Source organism: Neopelma chrysocephalum, unplaced genomic scaffold (assembly GCF_003984885.1).
Source record: "Neopelma chrysocephalum unplaced genomic scaffold, ASM398488v2 Primary Assembly neopelma1_64, whole genome shotgun sequence".
Classification (NCBI taxonomy): Eukaryota; Metazoa; Chordata; class Aves; order Passeriformes; family Pipridae; genus Neopelma; species Neopelma chrysocephalum.
In genome coordinates, this window is record NW_020897721.1 from 6,607,787 (window position 1) to 6,628,720 (window position 20,934).

At 41.2% G+C, this 20,934-nt stretch overlaps 1 protein-coding gene across 1 annotated transcript in view; it reads right to left on the minus strand.

Moving 5' to 3' along the window:
* Positions 1 to 8,091: 8,091 nt before the first annotated feature.
* ADGRL4 (adhesion G protein-coupled receptor L4) overlaps positions 8,092 to 20,934 on the minus strand; it is a 77,471-nt gene continuing 64,628 nt past the window's right edge. Inside the window, exons 14-16 of the mRNA XM_027683184.1 lie at positions 11,929 to 12,020; positions 10,197 to 10,365; positions 8,092 to 9,792 (exon numbers count right to left, since the gene is read on the minus strand). Coding sequence (XP_027538985.1) covers positions 9,730 to 9,792; positions 10,197 to 10,365; positions 11,929 to 12,020 — 324 coding nt within the window. The 3' untranslated portion in view covers positions 8,092 to 9,729. The remainder of the gene's footprint in view (positions 9,793 to 10,196; positions 10,366 to 11,928; positions 12,021 to 20,934) is intronic.

Genomic DNA, 20,934 nt, shown 5'->3' on the forward strand with positions numbered 1-20,934 from the left:
TGACAAAAATTACACAGTCTCTTTTCATTCTCACACTTGTAAATCTGGACTAACTGGAAAAGAGCTAAAAAAGCTTTTTGTTGGCTAGGACAAAATTCTGACTAAAAAGCAATATGTTCTCAAAACAAAACCCATCACCTTTTGTGAAAAATGTTCCCATTTCTGACTGGTTCTAATGTTTCCATTTGAAACAGGCTCCTTGATCAGAAGTTAATAAAAGTGTGTTGTGAAATATGCAGAGCATTTTATAAAATCTATAAGAAAAATAGGGTGGTTTCCTGAAGACTTGATAATAGACAGAATAAGAGAAAGAGACAAAGGAAGATAAAAAGAGATTTGTAGCAATGTATAAGCAGGGGGGATAAAGCTGAATAGCAGCTGGATTAGTGCAGCATGAGTTTGTTTTTAAAGTACATCCCTTTTCTGCACTTCCACCCTCTCCTGTTTGCCCCACAACCCTGACCTTGCTCCTCCCCGTTTCAAAAGAGCCGTCCCCTCTTATTTCCCTCCTGACCTGCATTCCTCACTGCTGGCTGGAACGTGGTGATAAAGGCACCAGCAACCCCGGCTTGCCCAAGATCAGAAGATAGGGAGGGTGATGTTAGCAAATTAACTGATTGGTATAAAACAAAAGGGGGGAAAAAAAGTTGTCAGGAAGCCGAGAACTTTTGAACCCGTTTAAACAAATAAGTGGCAGAGGAGCAGCCTTGTCTGCGACAGGAACAGCGCCTGCAAGAGCCGAGCCAGAGCTTGGAAGCTACAATCAGATGCAGCCTCTGAGAACAGCCCCTGGTAGGGGAACAGAGCTGTTTAAGAAAGAGGAGTTCCTGCCTTGCAAAAGGCAGGACACGATGGGATGTTCTCTGCTGCTGTTTCTGGCTCTCACAGACATGATCTCCACACCCTCCAGCCTGCAACACCTGTAGGGAGACACTGAAGTCTCTCTGTGCACTCCCTTTGTGGTTGTGTCCAAGGGCCCTGTGCTGGTAAAGAAAGGATGCTGTACTGCAAATAGTTGCAGTAAGGCTTTGAGACACACACAGGCTCATTTATTTAGTACCACTAACTGGCTTTCCTGCTTCTCCACCAGCACTAAGAGGGTTAATGCCTTCCTCCTGGGCTGGCCTCCAGAGATGCTGCCCTCTGTGGCTCCAGATGGCTTTCAGAAATCTCCGAAGTTTTGCTGCCCTCATCGGTGACACATGTGGGAGTCACAGTTTGAAATTTGGGGTCCCTAAAGTAAAGCATGAAGAAGTCCCAGGAATGCCCAGAAGCATTCCTGACTGTGCCAGTGGTACAGATCACAGGAAACATGCTCTCACACGGTGCTGAACATGAGGCTTTATTACCAACCACATCACTTTCCTTCTCCCCCACCACTTTATCTCAGAATTCCAGTGCAGCCTTCCCCAGAGCAGCAGCCCATCAGCCCCTCAGCCTGCACCTTGCTGCAGTGGGGACACTGCTCACAGGCCTGGCAGCACCGTGTCCTGAGCTGCATCCCACAAGGCACCACCATCCCGAGGGCACAGCCTGCCTCAGCCAGAGCCACGGGCTAATTCTGCCCTGGAATCACCCCTGCCATTCCAGCACATTTATTTCAGCTGACACCTAAAGTAACCTGAACCAGAACACACCTCAATCACTGCTTTTGTCATGGCAGTTGGACACGATTTTTCATCACCTCTGTGCTTGAGAGCTACCTCCAGAGCATGCCTTTGTTCCCAATTCTGTTCCTCTTTTCCTGATGTGGAAAGGGGAGATCTGTGAGGTGGCTGCAGTCCTGGAGAGGACATTTGCTTTGTTAAGCAGACTGGAACACTCACAAGCAGAACCTGACAGGCAAAGCCTCTGAGGTCAACTGGCACTGACACTACACAGGGCTTGGAGAACAGGTTATTGCTTCATTGTCATTACATACAGCCCTTGACCAGCAGCTCTAGTGCACAGAACTGTCATTTGTACCATCCTCCATTAGTATTGCTTCAATTTTGATCTGGGGAGGAGGCCTAAAGTAGCCATGAAACATGGAATCATTTCTGAATGGGCTTGAAGTAGATGGCACATAGTAGGGAGAATCTAACTTTTTGCTCATTCAAATAGTTAAACACTGACCCCTTGAAAGGATGGCTTACTTTAAAACATGGGTTTATGTAACTGTTGTACACTTCCTATGACCACAGAGCACATTTCTGCTCATCCTTCTCTGCACAGACACACAACAGGAACAGAGAAAATATCTCAGAAATGGATGCAGGCTGAGGTTGTCAGATCCAGAAGGATGCTGTTCATTCATAGCTCACAGCCCATGTATTCCATGCACAAAATGTCTTTCTGAAGAAAACAATAATTTTAAAGGAGAAAAACCAACCAAACAAGGACAAAACCTGACTAAACAAGACCATTCAAGCCATGCAAGGGTATAAGCAGATCTCACAGGCTCACGTGGTTTCATGAAAGCTGTGCCCAACCACAGAGTCTTTCCCTTTTTCTCTCCTTTTCCTCCTATTCCTGCAAGATTATACTGATTCACTAATCTGTTACACTTTTAGTCTAGAAATGTTGCATACAAATCATTCATTAAAAAGATGACATATAGGACATAAATGGGAGTTGCTTTAAGATTCAGTTGATTTTTTTTTCAGTTTTATTTACCTGCAGGGGAGACATCCTTGCAAATTTACCATTTGATGCTTCTCTCATTTTCCCAGTAATCCATAATCTATTTGTGTTTCCTCCAGACCCTGACCCCCATTTAAGTGCTACCTCCTCCTCTTCCCCAGCACTCTTCCCCTTTTCTTTTGACAAATTCAGTTATTCAGGTAGGGAAACGTGTGGTTCTCTACACAACATCGCTCAACTATCTTTTTTGCCCCAGAATTTATTTTTTTATCTGTTTTCCCCCTCTTTGAAAACTTTACATATTAGCATTAGGACACATTCATACCTTTGTTTGGTTACCCACCAAGCATCCCTGTTTTTACCTTTGTATCCTTGCTGCAGCACTGATGTCCCTCACTCCAAATCCAAATGTTGCATTCCAGTCTTCTCAGCTGTGCTGGGAGTTGAATGAGGACCAGAAGGCAACTGCAGACAGGCTGTGGATGCACCACAGAGGGAGGGTCTTTGGGTATTTATGTCCTCATCAGCACCTGCCAGAGGAGGGTGGACACATGTTCCTGCCCCATCCATTTCCAGAGGGAGTGCAGGCACCACTGCTTCTGAGAACAAGGAGTCAACCCCCAAAGTCTTTAGGAGTTGTGTCATAGGCACCAAAACAGAGCTGAGCATCAGAGGGAAGATTAACCTTCACTAGGACATGCACTGTAATTTCAGTGAGGATGTATTTGGCTTTTATCTGCTTCAGTGAGACCCACCTGCCAAGGAGGGGTACAAGCTGCCTCTCCCTTAGCTGGCATCTGCACTACATGGGTTACAGCTGCTCCTAATTTCATTTAGGGCCTAACCCCTTGACAACAGAGGACATGACTTGTGCTCAGGATTTGGATGAGTCCTATCTGGTATTTGCAATTGGTATTTCTGCAGCAGGAGCACATTTTCAGTTTGAGAAGTGTGACCTGATCTTTCCTCTCTAACATAAATGAGCTGCTGCCCACACGGTTAAGGTGGGCATTTGTAAGTGGGGTGGAAACCCCCATGTGTTAAGTGACAGAGACAAAATCAGCAATGGCTGAGGAGTGGCAAGAAAAGCAATTTGAAGTTCACTTTAAAAAGAAGAAAAGGCTGATAAACACGACTGAATGAAAAACAGCTGAACGAATTCCACCATTGATAATGAGCAGGAAGCCCAGTGCTTGGGATCATGAGTTTATGCAAATCTGTTATTACTGCAAATTGGCATCCTAAGACCCTGATCATACAACACTTGCACATATGCTTAACTTTATGCACATGAGCAGCCTCATTAATGCCAGAGACTTAGTCGTGCATAAAACTGACCAAATACATGAGTGTTTGTAAGACTGGGATTTAAACACAAGGGAGAGAAAACAAATTTACTGTATCATCAACAATTATTTCTGAAACCCATCAGAAGCCAAGGTGGTGCCAGAAGTCTGCATAGTGCAGAAACATTCAAAGAGAGAGAGGAGTAGGACTTTGAAAATTGCTGCCTTTAACTCAATCTATTAGACCAAATAATGATAGGCCAGGAAAACATCCCTGCTCAGATTCAAATATAACTGATTTTACAAAATAAACTGCATTGTCTCTTAAAAACATAGTTTAAAAACTCAGTTATTGTAAAGAAGAGCTGTTTATAATCAACTTGGATTTGACTAAATTATTCAGCAGTGTCTCACAAAAGTCTTACAAAATTAATCTAAATGGTGTTAGGTTTATGTGGATTCAGAGCTGACTGCAGCATTTATGTAAATAGTTACAATAAATACAAAAGCTTACATTGGAGGGAGGTGCCTATTGTACTGCAGTGAAGACTGATGGTCAGTCTTGGAGTTAATTTTAATTAGAATATTTGGCAATGCTTCAGAAAACAGAAGAGCTCCCTTATGTTGTGAAATTTGATGAAAAGATGCTTTTTCCTTGGGAATCTAACGGAGGAAACACAATAAAATTTGAGTACTTACCAGCAAGACAAGAAAAAACAAGGAGCTGTAAAACAAAATCTGTAGGAGGAAAGCTTCTGCCAAATTTAAAGGGATAGTTCTGGAAAAGGAATTCTGGGAAAAGTGCAACCCTGCACTGGGGAGATGTAAAACAAGGCCTCTACAAAATGTAATTGTTATCATAAACAGAATCAGTCAACATTCATGTTTATGTTTCGTGATAATTTCTGTGTGCTTTTTAAGCAGTTTTTTGGTTACACTTTGAAAAAAAGAAGTACATTCTCAACGCTCAGTTTTACTGCTACTTTTTGGCGTGCAGGGATTTTTTTTCCCATACTTTCTGTCCTTCTCACCCGGCAGGATCGCTGCTGTCAGTTTAGCTGTGCAGCAGCAAAGCTGATGTAATTATTGTGCTCTGTGTTAGTCACACCTTGCAGCTCGTTTTGAAGCGGCAGCTCCAGGGCCCCCCGGGTTCCGTGGGTGGCCACGGACCCGACTCCTGGCAAAGGCTGGATGTGCCAAGGGCTCTTGGTTCTGATGCCTGCTCAGCTGGTGCTAAGAAAAAAATCTAGGAGCCGTTAGTTGGGGTGAGATAAGGAAAGGATTTAATGGTGCCAAGGCAAGAGATGTTACATGACGCGCCCCGGGCTGTGCCCGAGATGTTACATTTATAACAATATCTGGCCAATCCCAAGTGTGTCCACCTCTGACTTTTGCTCTGGTCCACCCCCTGGCCCGCCTCCTGGAATTGGGTCTGGGGTGCTAATTGGGACCCCCTCTTCATCATCCTTCATCATCTTCGGGGTACAGAGAGCAGAGTCACCCAGTTCCTTGACTCTGTCCTGCGGTTTAGGCCAAGATACAAGCGTTCCCCAAACAAGGCAGGCTTGCCTTGACTAAGAGACTAAACATCTTCTACTGGGTATAGGAATAGGGTTGATATGGGGAGTATGGAATGGGGTGAGAGGATTAAGGAATGTATAAACTAAGGGGTACTAGGGGAGGAGGGAGAAAGAGTTGTTTCTAAAATCTACTTCTACTACCTATAAGGTAGTAGAAGGTAGAAAAATAAGGTAGAAAAGGTAGAAAAATATAAGGTAGAAAAATATATATAAGGTAGAAAAATAAGAAAACCATTGGGGTTTAAGGCATCAGTTCTCCACGAGGTTTGTTCAGAGGGTTGTCATGGAGATTGAGAGTCTGAGAGCTGGGTGTGTGTGTGGACAGGCTGCCCACAGCCAGGGCCGTGAGGGCTGGGCTGGCAGGGAGCCAGGCAGCTCGTGAAAATGCTTCAGCACGTCTGCGCTGGGTGTTGGGGTTGGGTTTAAATGGAGCACAGGGGCTTTGGTGATCAGCTGTTTGCCAGTCTGCATCCATCTTAAAGGCTTGATTTTATATAAAAATAGCACAGGGGTGGGGTGTGACTTTGGTGAGGGAGCATCTTCCTTCTGTAATCTCACAGCGCTGAATGTATGAGAACAAAGCAAAGAGTAACACAAGTTGGACCAGGCTCTTGTCCAGGAGCCCTCCTGCCACCACCTCTTATCCCAAAGGAAAGAAGGTTTAAACTTTCTTCATGGGTTAAGTTTTGACTTTTTAATCTCATCTATATGGATTTCAAAGAAGAAGGTAGGACTGAGACTGGATGTGGCATCAGTGCCATGGGCTGGGAACCACGGCAGGGTTGGATCAAGGGTTGGACTTGATGATCTCGGAGGACTTTTCTAACCCAGTTGATTCTCTGATTCTCTGATTCTCTGATTCTGTGATTAACTGGCACATGTCAAGAGCGTGATTATGAACTGGGCTTTAAGGAACTGTCATGATAAAGACACAAAAAATGGTATTATTGGTGAGAAAAGCAATGCTGGAGGTGTAGCAGCTGGAGGAATCAGAGCTGAAAATATTTTTTTCCTTCTGCTTAATGTCAGCATGTGCAACATTGCTTTATGTGCTCAATAAGATGCACAAGTCTGCTAATTCCTGGCTCCAGAGTACCACCATGTTCTGAGTTGAAGGTCTGTGACACCTGGAGAGTGAAGGAGAGCCTGAAATAAATTTGCACAGTATTTATCTTGTTTTAAATGCCTACCTGCTTCATTCCAACAGGTAAAAAGCACAGAAAATTTGTTTATCAGCACAGCTCTAGCAGCTTAAACCTCCCAAAGGATGTGATGATAATAATATTGCGCTTTCTTCCAAACACTGTTTTAATTCTTTGAGGGAATATTTATTTCAGAATAAACCAGTCCTTACCTTATTTGTTATATACTGAAGCACATCTTGACACGCAACACTGAACACAAATTTCTGTTTGACTGGTTTCATGGAAACAATTCTTCATCAAGCATTTACTTTCAGAGTGAAACCTTAACATTTTCCTTTTTATCTGTCTGGTCAATCACTGATTTTTTTTTTTTTTTTAAATTTTTCCTTTGGCCCTACTGGACGTGTCACATGCCTCTTAATATAATTACCTGCATGCAATCTTAAAATATGTTGAACCAAATTTTTATTTTTCAAACCAGTCAACTAGTCATTAGTTGATCTGACAAATAGATTAGATGAATTTGCTTCTTTAAAAACAGTTTGTTCAGCTGATTCTTAGCGCTTGGGTGCAAGTTTGTGAAACAAAAATCACAACTCATGCCTGATTATTATTTTTCTGATTTGATATTTCACACCATAGGCTCATAGAACAATTCAGGCTGGAAGGGATCTCAGGGGGTCACCTCACCCACCTTCCTGCTCAAAGCAGGGTCAGGTGTGAGATCAGGTTGCTGAGGGCTTTGTCCAGAATTAAAAACCTGCAAAGATTTTTAACACAACAGCACAAGGTCTCTCTGGGAGATCCTTTCCAACTTGACTGTCCTCATGGTGAAAAGGTTTTTCCTCATATCTTGCTGAAACCTCTCTTTTTTCAGTTTATGCCCATTGTCTCTCCTCTCTCTGTCGGCTTTGGGCTCGTGTAACCGAGGGGCTGTGACAAATAAACCCTTTAATTTCTTGTCAGCATGTCTGCATGCATTAGGAAGGACAATTACAATATCCTTCAGGCTCTAAGGCAGTGAATCTAAACAAAATTCTTCTGCTCTTTATGTGCTGTATTAAAAGATGAAAACTCATCCTTGTATGTTAGGAAAACAGCATTTCAGTGACGATCTGACCCAGAGACAGGAGACCAGTTTCCCTATGAAAGATGTTCTTTCATTACAAAGACTATTGTAGCCTAAACATTTTATGATGTATTTTCTTTCCAAGGAACTTTTTTCAATCTCACTGAGCATGCTGAAGTCATTATATAGTTACTAGAGATGCTTTGTCCAGACAGTCTTGCTGTAGGTTACAGTTCTGCAGGAGATTAAAAATGATGTATTAGTAGATATCCTTCTAAAAATACTCTTTTAAGTAATATGTATCTTCATCTTCCCAGACCTAGAAGAACATATACAACAGCAAAGGAAGTATAGCAAATAATTGAGGGCAAATGATATATAACAATGAGAACTTTTACTGCTGTATTTATTTAAATGAATGGAAATGTCAAAATGTGAGAGCAAAGCACTTCAGTTTATTCACACATTTTACATTCAAAGGACCAGCAGATTTTTAGTTTTTCAGAGAAATAGACGCCTGTTGTGGTTTCAAAAAATTTGACAGAGACATGGAATATACTTAATGAAGCCTGTCACTGCAATGCATACAATGAAAACCTTGTGTATGTGGAAAAAATAAAAAGAAAACCAAACAAAATTGACCGTTACTAAAAAAAGACTTCCTTTTAATATAAATAAAATTCAGAGTAGTGCTTTATTTTAACAGACAACACAACAGTGGGATTTATTAACAACTACATATTTACAGTGCCTCACTGGTAAAAACATTGGGCTTTGCCTGAGATCCTGGACACCTCCTGAGAAGGCAATGTGGGCAGGAGATTGCTCAGCACTTCACATAAACTGGGTGCTAGAAGGGTGAAATTAAAGCCTACTTTTAAAATAAATAAGATGCCATGGGTGGAGGTGTTGATGCATCATGTTCATGCTCTGCCAAAGCTTGCACTTTAAGTGCTCCCTTTGCTTTCAGGAGATCTGTGGATGCTCCTAAGGTTGAGTGCAGGATTGTTCCAAACCCAGAAGCCTCAGAGGAAGACAACTGCTTGACTCAAAGGTGCTCTGAGTAGAGAAAACTGTTGTAACTGCAATTTTACAGGAGCATGTTACCTCAAATTTGAATCTGTATTCTTTGGCACGGGTGATTTCTACCACTTTATTTTTAATTTGATCCTGAAAGGTCTGGATTCCGAGTATCTCTGTGAAGTGACAAACCTGTGAAAGGATCTTCTTCCCACAGCCTCCAAAATCATAGTGCCAGTTTAGCAGATCTCAGTCTTTTTGGCAATTAAATAAAACAAGAACCAGATCTTTTTCAAATTATTCACAAAATAATCTTTCACTCATAAAATGGCTGTCCCACCATTCTTGTATCAGATCTGACCTCAGCTCTTTAGATCTAAACAGTTCTTTAGAAGTTATAAAAATAAAGCATTGATTAATATACAAATATATATTTCAGAGTGATAAGAGAATAATATTAAACAAATTCCTTTTTTAATCTACTTTAAATTAAAAGAAATGTTTTCAAAAGTCTAGGCTGAAGCAGATCTTTATCTATGGGCTCTTTAATGGAACCCATTCCCTGCAGATGGTCACATGCAACTTAATGTAAGAAGCTCATTACTACAAAAGGACAGTGAACGTTTCCACTAGCAAAGCAATTCCTAAAATCTGCTGTGCCAGTTGGTTTTTGGTATTTTGCTTTCAAGAACTGCAGATATTTTTAATATTGTCGAATTGTTGAGCTCCTTTAGAAATTAGCTTCTTTCCCTGGTCTTTATTAATACTTGTTTTGCAATAATCCTTTTTTTTTTTTTTGTATACTGTTTGTATACAGAATAATATAAATGTTCTGCACGAATGCACACATATGTACAAAACCAGTCAGTAATTCAGTTAAGAGATATGCCTGCTCACTGGGTCATTTCCTGCTTTCACAATACCATATTTTGCTGTAATATCCATAACAACAACATGTAGGTTGCTCCCTTCTTCCACTGAGATGCTTATGGGTGTTTTCCTCCCATTTATCTCAAGCAGCCGAAACAGCAAGGAACATTTTTGAACAATCTGTAATACTCTTCCTGAATCTGAAATAAAAATATCAAATTCTAATATGAAATAGGTTTATTACTAGGTCTAGATGTCTTTAAACTCATTTTGTACTGCTCCTGCCTCTAGATGTTTTAAGGTGGGGCTGGTTTTGACCTTAGGACAGAACACTGAAGAAAGCATCGTCCCAGGGTAAGTGTGGGGACACATTGGATTATTTCATCAGGTTAATGGCACTATAACCAGTTTTACAGTTAAAAACCCCCATTTTCCCATGTTTAACACATTAGTTTTAAAACTGGGAGGGAATATGTGAGCAGGTAAAAACTAGACAGAGGTTCTGTCTCCACTGAAGACAAACACTCAACTTCTGGGCTGGCACCCGACTGTGTAGGGACGTGAGACTGCCTGAGTCACTTCCCACAGGGACTGGAACACTCACCTTCCTGGACAACACACAAAGGAAAATGAAGATGAACATCCCCTGGAATGCATTGAAGATTGTAAAAAGGTAGGCAGTAACCACGGACCCCTGGACCACGTGGAGCACCCCGAAGATCCAGGTGGCCCCGAGGAGGAAGAGGAGGGCGAGGGCACCTCGGGCACAGGATCTGGGCAGGAGAGAAACATCGTGAACAACACTGTGCAGGCACAAAGCACTTCTCTCTCCACTTTGGGCAGCTGCAAAGGCCTGAGAAATGCAAGTGCAGGGGCTGCTCTTCAGGGTGTGCTGCAGCACCGTGGCACAGATGGACTCACGGGATCACTTGGGAAGAGCAGAGGAGTAAAACTGGAGGGCCTTAAAACACTGGATTCTTTAATCTTCAGATGTGTTTTCTCTGGTGTACTGCAGCACCATATGATTTGATTTAAATCTACTGTTAGTGTAATTCCCCAAGGAAAAACATATGCCTGTTATGAAGCATTCCCCCCACTTTTCCTCCTCCCCCTTATCTTCCTCAAAAAAAAAAAAAAACCCAGAAGAAATGTACAGTATGCTCTGAGGTCAGTGCATGTGCATGACATCAAAGGATTCCCTGGCTGCCTCTCAGGTTCACTGCAGAGGTGCCAGTTGTAAAACCAGACTTTCTTTCTTTCATTCTTTCTCTTTAAAAAAAAAAAAAGAAAAAAATTATTTTTGTTTTTAGAACACAAATACTCTCAAATAGCTCCTGGGTCAGCATATTGATGCTTTAAAATTGCAGGAACTGATTGGCTATGTTTTTTTTTTGTTCCAAGATGCTGTAGAGCACTGTTCACAGACTTGAGCAAATTACAGCATGTTGTCTTGGAAATGAAGCCACTGATTACTTTCTTATTCATTCTCAGCTCAGTCATTGCAGGACTTCCTTTGAACAGCAGACATTTTTAGCACTGTTCCCCTGAAAATGAATAATTTTCAACTTCATTAGAACCAGGTCACCACATGAAGCTATGAAGGGTGAGGAATAAGAGAAAGTAATCAATCAAACAATTGCTAAATCCTAACTATAAATCTAGTGCAATGCATTGAAACTGCAGGAGTGTTCCTAAGCAACACAAACAGTGAGTTGTTTTCAATGTTCCCTGTAGTACACTTCAGCTTTTCCTGCACAAACGGTTTTCAAGGTCCCTATAAATCAGTTTTAAGGAGAGTGAGTTGATGGAAAAATCATAGCAGCATGCAAAGTAAAATCCTGGGGAGGATCTGCCCCATCCCCCCGACGCCACGGGAGCACAAAGTCCCACTGCAGACTTTTCCAAGGAACATGAATGGCTCCAGCCTCTTATCACTGAATTACTTGTTACTTCAAGGCAAATATTTTGGTCCCGTTTCAGGCGTAAGTTTTGAGATCTGTTTTGGCTTGTATAGAAGCTACGGAAAGAAAAAAAAAAGGACAATTCCTTCTTTAACCTTGCCATCAGCCTCTACCCTCTGGTTGATGTGGGCTGCTGGGATTCCTCATGCACCTCTCACACCCCCCCAGTGTTCCTGTACAAGGTACAGCTCGATGGGAATCATGATTGCAAAATGTACTTCCAATTATATATAAGGGAATAAAAGGGAAAAAAAAGATCCTTCTTTTTCTACAAATCCTTCAGGAGATTAAACTGTTATTTTTGAATACTCAGTAGCACCTCTGTCTGCATTGAAACTTACAGAAGGTAGAATTTGTATTAATGGGCAAACTTACCTTATATTTTCGTAGCAACTAACTTCTGGCTTTAACATTGCAGTGTGTCGAAACACTTTATAAATAATCACTCCAAAAGCCAACAAATTAACCTGTGGGGAATGGAGAAAGGAACTTTTAGTTCAAACCAGGACGCTTTTGAATGTCAATAACTGTTAAACATTTAAATGAAACAAGTCAGATAAAGTTTCTGTGCCTCTGAAACCTCCAGAATCCAGTGCCAGGAGGGGAAAAAAAGTGTTTTGATCCACTTCCATTAAAAAATATGGGCCCTGCAATAAACATTGATCACACAGGGATGGAATTCTACTTTATCTCAACTTTATCACTACCAACAGTCTGCAAATGTTCATTGATTTTATTGGTAAATCTCTTTGATTTCCTGCTGAGATTATTTTCCCTAAGCGTAGATGTAGGGAAAAGGGAAAGGCAGAGGGAAAGGAAGGAAAGGCAGAGGGAAAGGAAGGAAAGGGAAGCAAGGCAAAGAAAGGGAAGGCAAGAAAAAGGAAAAGAAAAGGGAAGGGAAGGGAAGGGAAGGGAAGGGAAGGGAAGGGAAGGGAAGGGAAGGGAAGGGAAGGGAAGGGAAGGGAAGGGAAGGAAAGGAAAGGAAAGGAAAGGAAAGGAAAGGAAAGGAAAGGAAAGGAAAGGAAAGGAAAGGAAAGGAAAGGAAAGGAAAGGAAAGGAAAGGAAAGGAAAGGAAAGGAAAGGAAAGGAAAGGAGAAGGGAAAGGGGAAGGGGAAGGGAAAGGAAAGGGAAAGGAAAGGGAAAGGAAAATGGAGAAAACCACCAAACCTTCTCCATCCCATGGGTTTTCTCTTTTACTCCATCACGTTGATCTTGACAAATATGTGTCTTTTGTTGCTGAATAACATTAATAACATCATACATTCTGAGGTCTTTAGGGAGTGAAAACTTTCAAGTGGCACAAAAAAACTTTGAGGTTTGCACAAAGAAGTTTTAAAAAAATCTAACTAATTGAGAGGCTTCTTGCTGTGTATTCTCTCTTATTTTTCATGTTTGTTTCATAGATGAATAATTTTGGTATTTTTTTTCCCCTGCTGCCTGTATAATGGCATCGCTTTATTTGAGTTTGAAACAGAGAAAAGCAACTAAAAGAAGCAGTTTTGCAAATGATGCTCAATTATAGTTCTGATCCTCTCTTTGCTTGGCTGGGCTTCACTGATCTTTCATTTAAATTTATGCTGCATTCCTTTAAAAATGTGGATGGTTGCTTTCTTGATTTTTAAAAAAGATTGTATTTTGCTTTTCAGCATTTAACATCAGAATCTATTTAAAATGTTAGTAAATGAACCAAATTTTCACTGGATGTCATTCAGGTACTATTTGCAAATCCTTGGTTGTAATTTCTTGGTTGGTTCCCGTGGGCTTCTAGCTGTAGGCTAAATAGAATTAATGCCCTCCCCAACTTGTTTCTCCAGAAAAACTATATGATTTCCCCCCCTTCTTCTTTTTCTTTAAATAAAAACCAAAACAACAAAAACCCCCACCTCTGAAATGAAAACAAAAAACTGCTGTTTGGACACAGCATCACTTTAAGAGGTATCACTTCCATTTGTTAACACTTGTTAGCTATGTCCTTAGAACAGTTTTGTTGTGTCAAGGGGGGAGTATCTGATACTAAAGCAGGCTCTGCTTTAATTAGCTGCATGCTCATACTTTAATACAGCATAATATATTTACAATTTGATAAGACAGGAGATAGAGCTGATTAGCAGTTTAGGGAATTAATCCTTCACTGAATACCTTGTACTAGTGCTGATCATGAGAGCTATTCTGAAGCTCCTTATATTTAAAATTGTAATCTATGATATCTCCTAAACCAGCAATTTTTCAAAGTTAATTATAAGTCAGTCAGCAGTTGTGGGTAATTATATGCAGACTTACTTTTTATCTTATATTTGTTGGTGAATAATATATCAAATAACTCAGTGCACACACTGTAATCTGCATAACCCACCTAATGTACTTATTAAGCTGAAAAAGGTAGCTGGAAATCAAAGTACCACGAGCACAGAGTGCAAAGTACCACAGTGCTGCTTCTTCAGGAGCTGAGATGGAGCTCACAGCGCAAACCAACGTGGCCCACCTTCCCCTCTGCCAGCCCCTCATGTCAAACTATTGCCAGGAACAGGTTCTGGGAGAAGCTCCTGGGCCAACCCCCCTTATTCTCCAGCCACAGGAACAGCTGCAGAACCAGGTAGGTTTTGCTGAGCAAGGCTGGGGGAGGCACTTGGGCTCCATTTCTCTCTGTCCCAGCGGGGCTCCTTTACACAAACACTGTTTGCACTGTCCGCTGCACAGGATAATAGGATTTGGCCCTCTGCATTAAAGTAATACCCATTAACCACCATCTTTTCATTCATCAATCCCTTCTAATGGGAATAATCTGTCCATCTCAGGGGGAAAAGAGAGGTTAACACGGGCTCCTGGAGCCAGCTGCCAGAGCACAACTGCTGCACCACACGTCTCAGGTAGCCTTGCAGGAGGCAGTGTTACAGGGTAATGAGGGTGAGCTTAACTTCTGAAACACCAGGTCATTGCCAAGATTTATTAAAGTCTCAGGTTGGTCTTTGTCCTGTTTTGAAGCACTCCATTAATAAAAAAAAATATCTATAGCGAAGTGAAAGTGCCTGGGCTGCCTTTACGCAATGTTTGGTGTCTCAAACCAGGAGTTTTTGAGCAACATAGCATTTTTTCCTCTTTTTTCTCTTCCCCCCACCCCTTTTCAACCTAAACTAGAAGCCTGTGCAACTGCGTTTTGTTTGTTGAGGGGGGACAAAATGTGAAACAAAAAATTAGTTGCAACTGTCCTGTCACACAGAAATGCAGCAAAACTTGAGGGAAAACAACAACATGAACTTGTGGGTAAATCATCCAGGAGAAAAAAACTAGCTAATGTAAATAATGTGTCAAGTGTGGCCTTTAGAGAAAACTGGCAATCCAAAAGGTATTCTAAACTTAATGTATTCTGCTTCAACCTGATACTCTGCATGTTCTTTGCCATGAACATACCAGTAGCCTCAACTATTTTTGGGAAATGTAAAGTAAAATGTTCATATTGCATGGCTGGACTGAGAAAGAATACTGAGAAGTTGGACTGGAAGGACTAAGGGGGAAATATAACTGATATCCCCAAAGAGTCATAAATATTCCAACAAATGTAATGGGAAGTCAAATCACCTAAAATGCCTGGCCAAAGATACAAGCACTTGAGACATTTGAATTTGTACCCAAAACTGAGTTTCAAGTGAGCAGAAATTGAAGTAGCAGGCTGTAAAAGTCATCCAAAATATAGAAAAAGACACAAGGAATCCTAGATCCCCAAACCTTCCATCTGGGTGAGAGACACTGAAACATCTAAAAAGGTTTCAGCTGCCACTTGCCGCCAAATATTGTTTTATACTTACTTTGGTTGTAATCGCGTGTTTTCATTTTTATAATTAAAGCACAATCTTCAGATCTCGTTGAATAAACCTTCAATGACATTATAATTAAGGCTGCCTTGAGGTGACAGGCAAGGTGAATGAGAATGAAATGGCAAACATAAGGCGTGCTGCCTCCGGAGAGGGAGCGAGCCGGAGCAGAGCGGGATGTGCAGGGAAGTGTGGAAGGAAGGGAGCTCAGGACAGGCAGGGCCCGGGGCTGGAGAGGGGCCAGCCTGGGGACAGCTGCGGGGACCAGGTACCTGTGTAATGAGCAGAGTCGCTCTGCAGCTCTGGGCAAACCCCGAGGTGGCCGCAGTTTGATGGAGTGAATAACGATGTCACGGTGTGACACGGGGAGCTCTCCTGCCTTTGTTTTCGGTGTTATTACACGGCTGAGCAGCCAGAGAAACTGCTGCGTGTCCTGAGAGGGGCTCCTCGGCAAGCCTAATACACTAAAGGGGGATTGCATTGATTCCAAGCCCAGGACTGAATTTTTTAAAAATTTTATTTATTTAATAAACCACTCCAAACCGCTACTGGGCAAACAGTGCCCTCAGTCCTGACTATTTCACAAAGGACACCTCTGGCTTTCTCCCTGCCAGCCCAGTTCTGTGAAGTGCTGAGCATCCTCAGCCCTGCCTCCCTGTGATTCAGTGGGAATCATGTTTCACTCTTCATGCTCAGGTGCACTACAGGACTAATTTTAATAATTAATCTATTCCTTTTTTCTTTTTTTTTTTTTAAGTGGTTAATCAAAGACAAGGGCTGATACAGAAACAGCCTCCACTCACAGCATCTTCAGGGGAATCAAGTCTCCTTAAAGATATTTGTAAAAGTATTTTTAGCTTTCTTAGATTCTAGAAATGCTGTGGTATATTTATGAACAAATGGAAAACTTAAAATGTATTTATGTGAAATAGGCACTGAATAAGGGCAATTATTAGGATCCCATGGAATCAGGGGTACAGAACAGGACAGGGAAATTCTTCCACAGCTGTTTTGGGGACCTCCATGGCACAGTTCCCACGTTCAGAACCGTGATGTTGATGAGTGAGATCCAGCAGGTACAGAAGGAAGGGCTCAGAGCTACCTGGAGTGGTACAAGCCCCAGGGTCAGATCTGACCCACAGCATCCGTCTGCATGATTTCCACTTGTAGGAGTGAAAAAGCAACTGAAAATTCAGAGAGATTTCCTAATCACCTTGTCAACAATAAGGAGGCTTTGCCAAAGGAATTAGCTCTGTTCAATCAGTCATGTGTGGAGTTAACCTACCTCCACCTACAGGTAGGATGGCTCTGGAAATCTGTTTGCAGGTTTGCATCCCTCCCTTTATCTCCCTACTACCACAGCTACCTGAACAGAGTGATCCTGCACAGGCTCCTGCAGGGAAGGAGAACTGTTGTGGTATATTTACAAACAAGTGGAAAACTTAGAATATATTTATGTGAAATAGGTATTGAATAAGGGCAGGTATTAGGATCCCATGGAATCAGGATTCTGTAGAATCCTGCATTTATGTATTGTATAACCCCAGAGAGACTCTAAGGAGACACAAATCTCTACGAGCTGGATTTCATTGTACCCCAACAGTGGGCATGGGTGGACCAGGATGCTGCTGCTCTGGCTTCTGCTCCTGGCAGGCCTGGGGCTGCCACAGCAGAGAGCACTGAGGAACAACCTCATCTGTCTTCTAAGAGAATTACAAACTTCTCCGTTGATTGCTAACTGTGTTCTGGAAACCAAGTAATAATATAAAAACGAGCATGTAGGTCCTAAATGTTCCAAGCTGTTGGAGTTCTGCTAATAGCCCATTGCTTAGCAACTGCTATATTTAAAATAGGTCCTTAATTCCAGTGTTAAATGTACGTATTTTACATACTGGAAGGGTAACATAATGTTCTGTCCTCAAGTAAATATGATGTTAGTGCTTCACACTGCATGAAGCTCTCTCTGTGTAGGTACAAAATGATAGTTATTTTTAGTTGAGCACTGAATAGTATGAACTACACAAGATTTAATAAAACATGCAAAACATCTGCCTGCAAATAAAAATATTTGCACTCATGTTGAAGAGCTGTAGTTTCTTTCGTAATTAATTACAATTAAATTGTAAGCTACTGAGTGAAGTGATAAATCATCATTTTGCCCCTTCAAGATAGCTGACAGCTGTCAAATTTGACAACAAGACATCTTTTTTCCTTCTTTTCCCCCTTCCTATTTCCAAGCAAGACAAAAGAGCACTTGAAAGCTCAGAGGGGAATGGTCCATCTTGCTTGGTGGTAGCTCAGTTAGCACGTGGGCACCTGGTGAAAGGAAACGGGTCAGGATGGGGCATTCAAAAAAGATTTGTCCAACACTTTTTTTTTTTTTTGTTGAAAAATGTCAGTTCATTAGCACTAAAAGGCATTTACTGTTTTAGACTGTGCTTTCACCAAGAAAGGCTTCCCCACTAGGATAGCTTTTCTGAATAAAACCAGAAAGGACTCTCCTGAACAATGAAAATCCCTGTGGACAGGGCATTTATAAGGGATGTTGGAGACACGGACACAATTTTCTGTTCTACTTAATATTCAGACTGGGCTATGACCCTTGGTTTCTCCAGGCTCTGTACAGGTTATTCACTGGTACTGCTGGATCTATTCCCTGCCATATAAATAATAAAATATTCACTGGAGCAGGGAGACCTGGATTTCCCTCATCCCCCAGTTCCTCATCCAGGATTATCTAAAGACAGGTTTGTTTTTTTTCACACTGGTGTAATTGTTTAATATGAGACTGAGTGTTTTGAGGATACTTCCAAGACACACTATTTATAGAATGAAAAAGGAATAGGTAATTTCATATATGGTATCCTTGTGTAAAAGATACACCCCAGCCTTTCAAAAGTTATTAAAACATTTCAAACACCAGCCTTTAAAGGCTCTCTAGTGTTACAAAGAAGAGAAGGTATAAGAAAGAGGCAGCTAATTCTAAAGACTCAGACATACTAGTTCTGATTCAGTCTGAGCACTTTACATTCAAACTTCAAAAACGAAACCCCCAAATCATTCCCTTTCCCTTTCTTGGTCTCTGTCTCAATAATTGATGAAACCATCTATATGCTGATGTCAGATCTCACAAAAAAGAATGAGAAAATTTCCCCCGCTGCTCTCTTAGGCATATACTTGAATTTTTTACATATATCATATTGAATTTGGCTCTTTCAAAAAATGTCTGAAGTTCAGAGCGGCTGTATCTGTATCAGTCTGTACAATGACCCTCATTATGAGTGTTTGAATTAATGAGCTTGTGATGGTCTGAATTCTGCCACAGAGAGCAATACATTCCTGTCTTTCTGGCTCTATGGCTAATGGGTAAAATGACAACATCCAGTGGGTCATCGTTATTTCAGTCAGGGGAGGATGGAATTAAGCTATTTAACAATACAACAGTTTAAGCTTCAAAATGGAAATGTATGCTATATTAATTGCATAAAATTGGACACAAGCTGGCAGTCAAACAGTCTGGGTTTGTCTCCTGACTGATTTATCTCATTACCATGTCCCCAGTGAATATATCTCCTCAAATGCTTTAAGTATACAACAGCAATCTTCTCTGGGAGCAGAAAATGTAACAAAAACATTGATGAACCCCCTTTAGGCTATATTTGGGGGAAATAGTTTCAATTATGCAGGGTCAGAATGTTATGGTTCTAAGATTTTAATGATTTTGCTTGTTTTAAAAGCTAAAACATAACTAAACGAGTTTATTTCAAACCCTGTCAGGAAATATAAGATTTTCACATTGGATTGCATTTGAGTACTTCAAAGTTTTCTTTTACATACCTCGAGCTATAGATTTAGACTCAATTAAGTGGTTCCTTTATATTTTTAGAACACTTAAAGAAGCTGTAAATAAATAAATAAATAAATAAATTCCTATGCTTTTCATCAGTGTAAACAGCTTCTGGGACTTGTAGATTCCACATTATTTCTTATTGGATTGCAAAGCTAAACACATACTGACCTAAATATTTTTATTTACCCTCAGTTCTGCAGCCAAGGGTAGGAGGGATGAACCAACAGAGCTGTACCTGACCTTACCTATAAACATCAGCCCAGTTAGATCCAGTGGTAGGACTGGGGTCTATCTTGCTCACAGTGTAATTAATTACTAGATTTACTCTTCTCCTTTCCCAAGAAGCTTTTGTGAAGGTGCATTTTCTTGTGAGTTGGTAGTGACATAAATCAGGCTGTTTAATGAACTGATTCAAGGTGCATCAAAGACTTCAGACTACATATTCCTCCCTCCTATGGTTTCTTTGCATACACAGAAACCTTTGTTATGCTGCATTTGGAGCCTTATGCAGGATTTTTACCTGGCAAAGAGGAGTGAAATAGTTGTATATTATATTTTAGTACAACTATCTTCAGTGAATGGATGAGCTCTGGGAGGGAGGCAGCATCAGGAGCACGACTGAGATGCCAGGTCTGAAAACAAGCTGTATTTCCCATTTTGGAGGTGTCAGTAGTTGGCAGAAAGCTGTCCATGCCTTCCACAGTTTGCCAAATCCTCCAGAGGATTTGGCCTTTTGCTTTTTCAGAAATATCCACGATTCTGCTACGAATGTGGTCCCAAAATCCCATGCTGTGCCTTATTCAAGGACACAAAACTTCTTTCAGTGACCAAGTGAGATTTCCAAGCAAGGTATTCACGTGCAATTCCTACTGTGAATTGAAATTCACTTCTCTAAATGCCTGTCAGTGACAAATCAAAGGGGCAGTAGAATAGTGGAAGAAAATCTGATTTGAGTGAGAAAATGTCATGTGGATGCAGTCATTACTTAATTACTAAGAAAGTCCTAAAGACATCATCAGTCTTTACTAACTGTCTACAGTGTCCTTTCAATGAACAATTTAGAGTAAGCAAAAACCCAAGAAGCAAAATCCAATAAAGCCAACCTATTTCAGACTCTTGATGTGGCTTTCCTGAAACAAAAATTCACTGTGGCTCACTCTATGTACATGGATCCACTAAAAGTGTGGGCACAGTTTATCTTTCTGGAATTGATGGGAAGAGAGAGACATTAAACCTGCACTGAGCTGTGGAATGTCTCAGGAAAGCTGCACAGCCAGCTGGCACCTGCAGGTGCTCTTCTCCTTCCCCTTGGCATCCACCTGTATTCCCTCACCTGCTGGGTCTGGTTTCTTCACTCCTGGTGACAGAGGACATGCTCGAGGCTCAGGTCTAATGTCCTTTTTAATGGACATGAGGGACAACTTAAGGTACTTTTCCTTATAACACTACTAAGCTGATTTTTTAAAAAAACACTTTTACTTTGAACACCCTCCGAGGATCTTTCACCCTCGTGATAAATTTGTTCCTACGTAATGACACAGGATCAAGTAATTTTTGTGTTATAGACTAATGGCCACAGCCTCTTTTTGCCAAGTATTTCCAGGAACCTTAGAACTGGAAATAAAAAACCTTAATTCAGGCTCTGGTCTTGGTGATAAACTGCATCCACTGGGTGTGGAAATATGGAAGCTGTGGCTTGGAGATTTGAGCTGATCCTGTCCA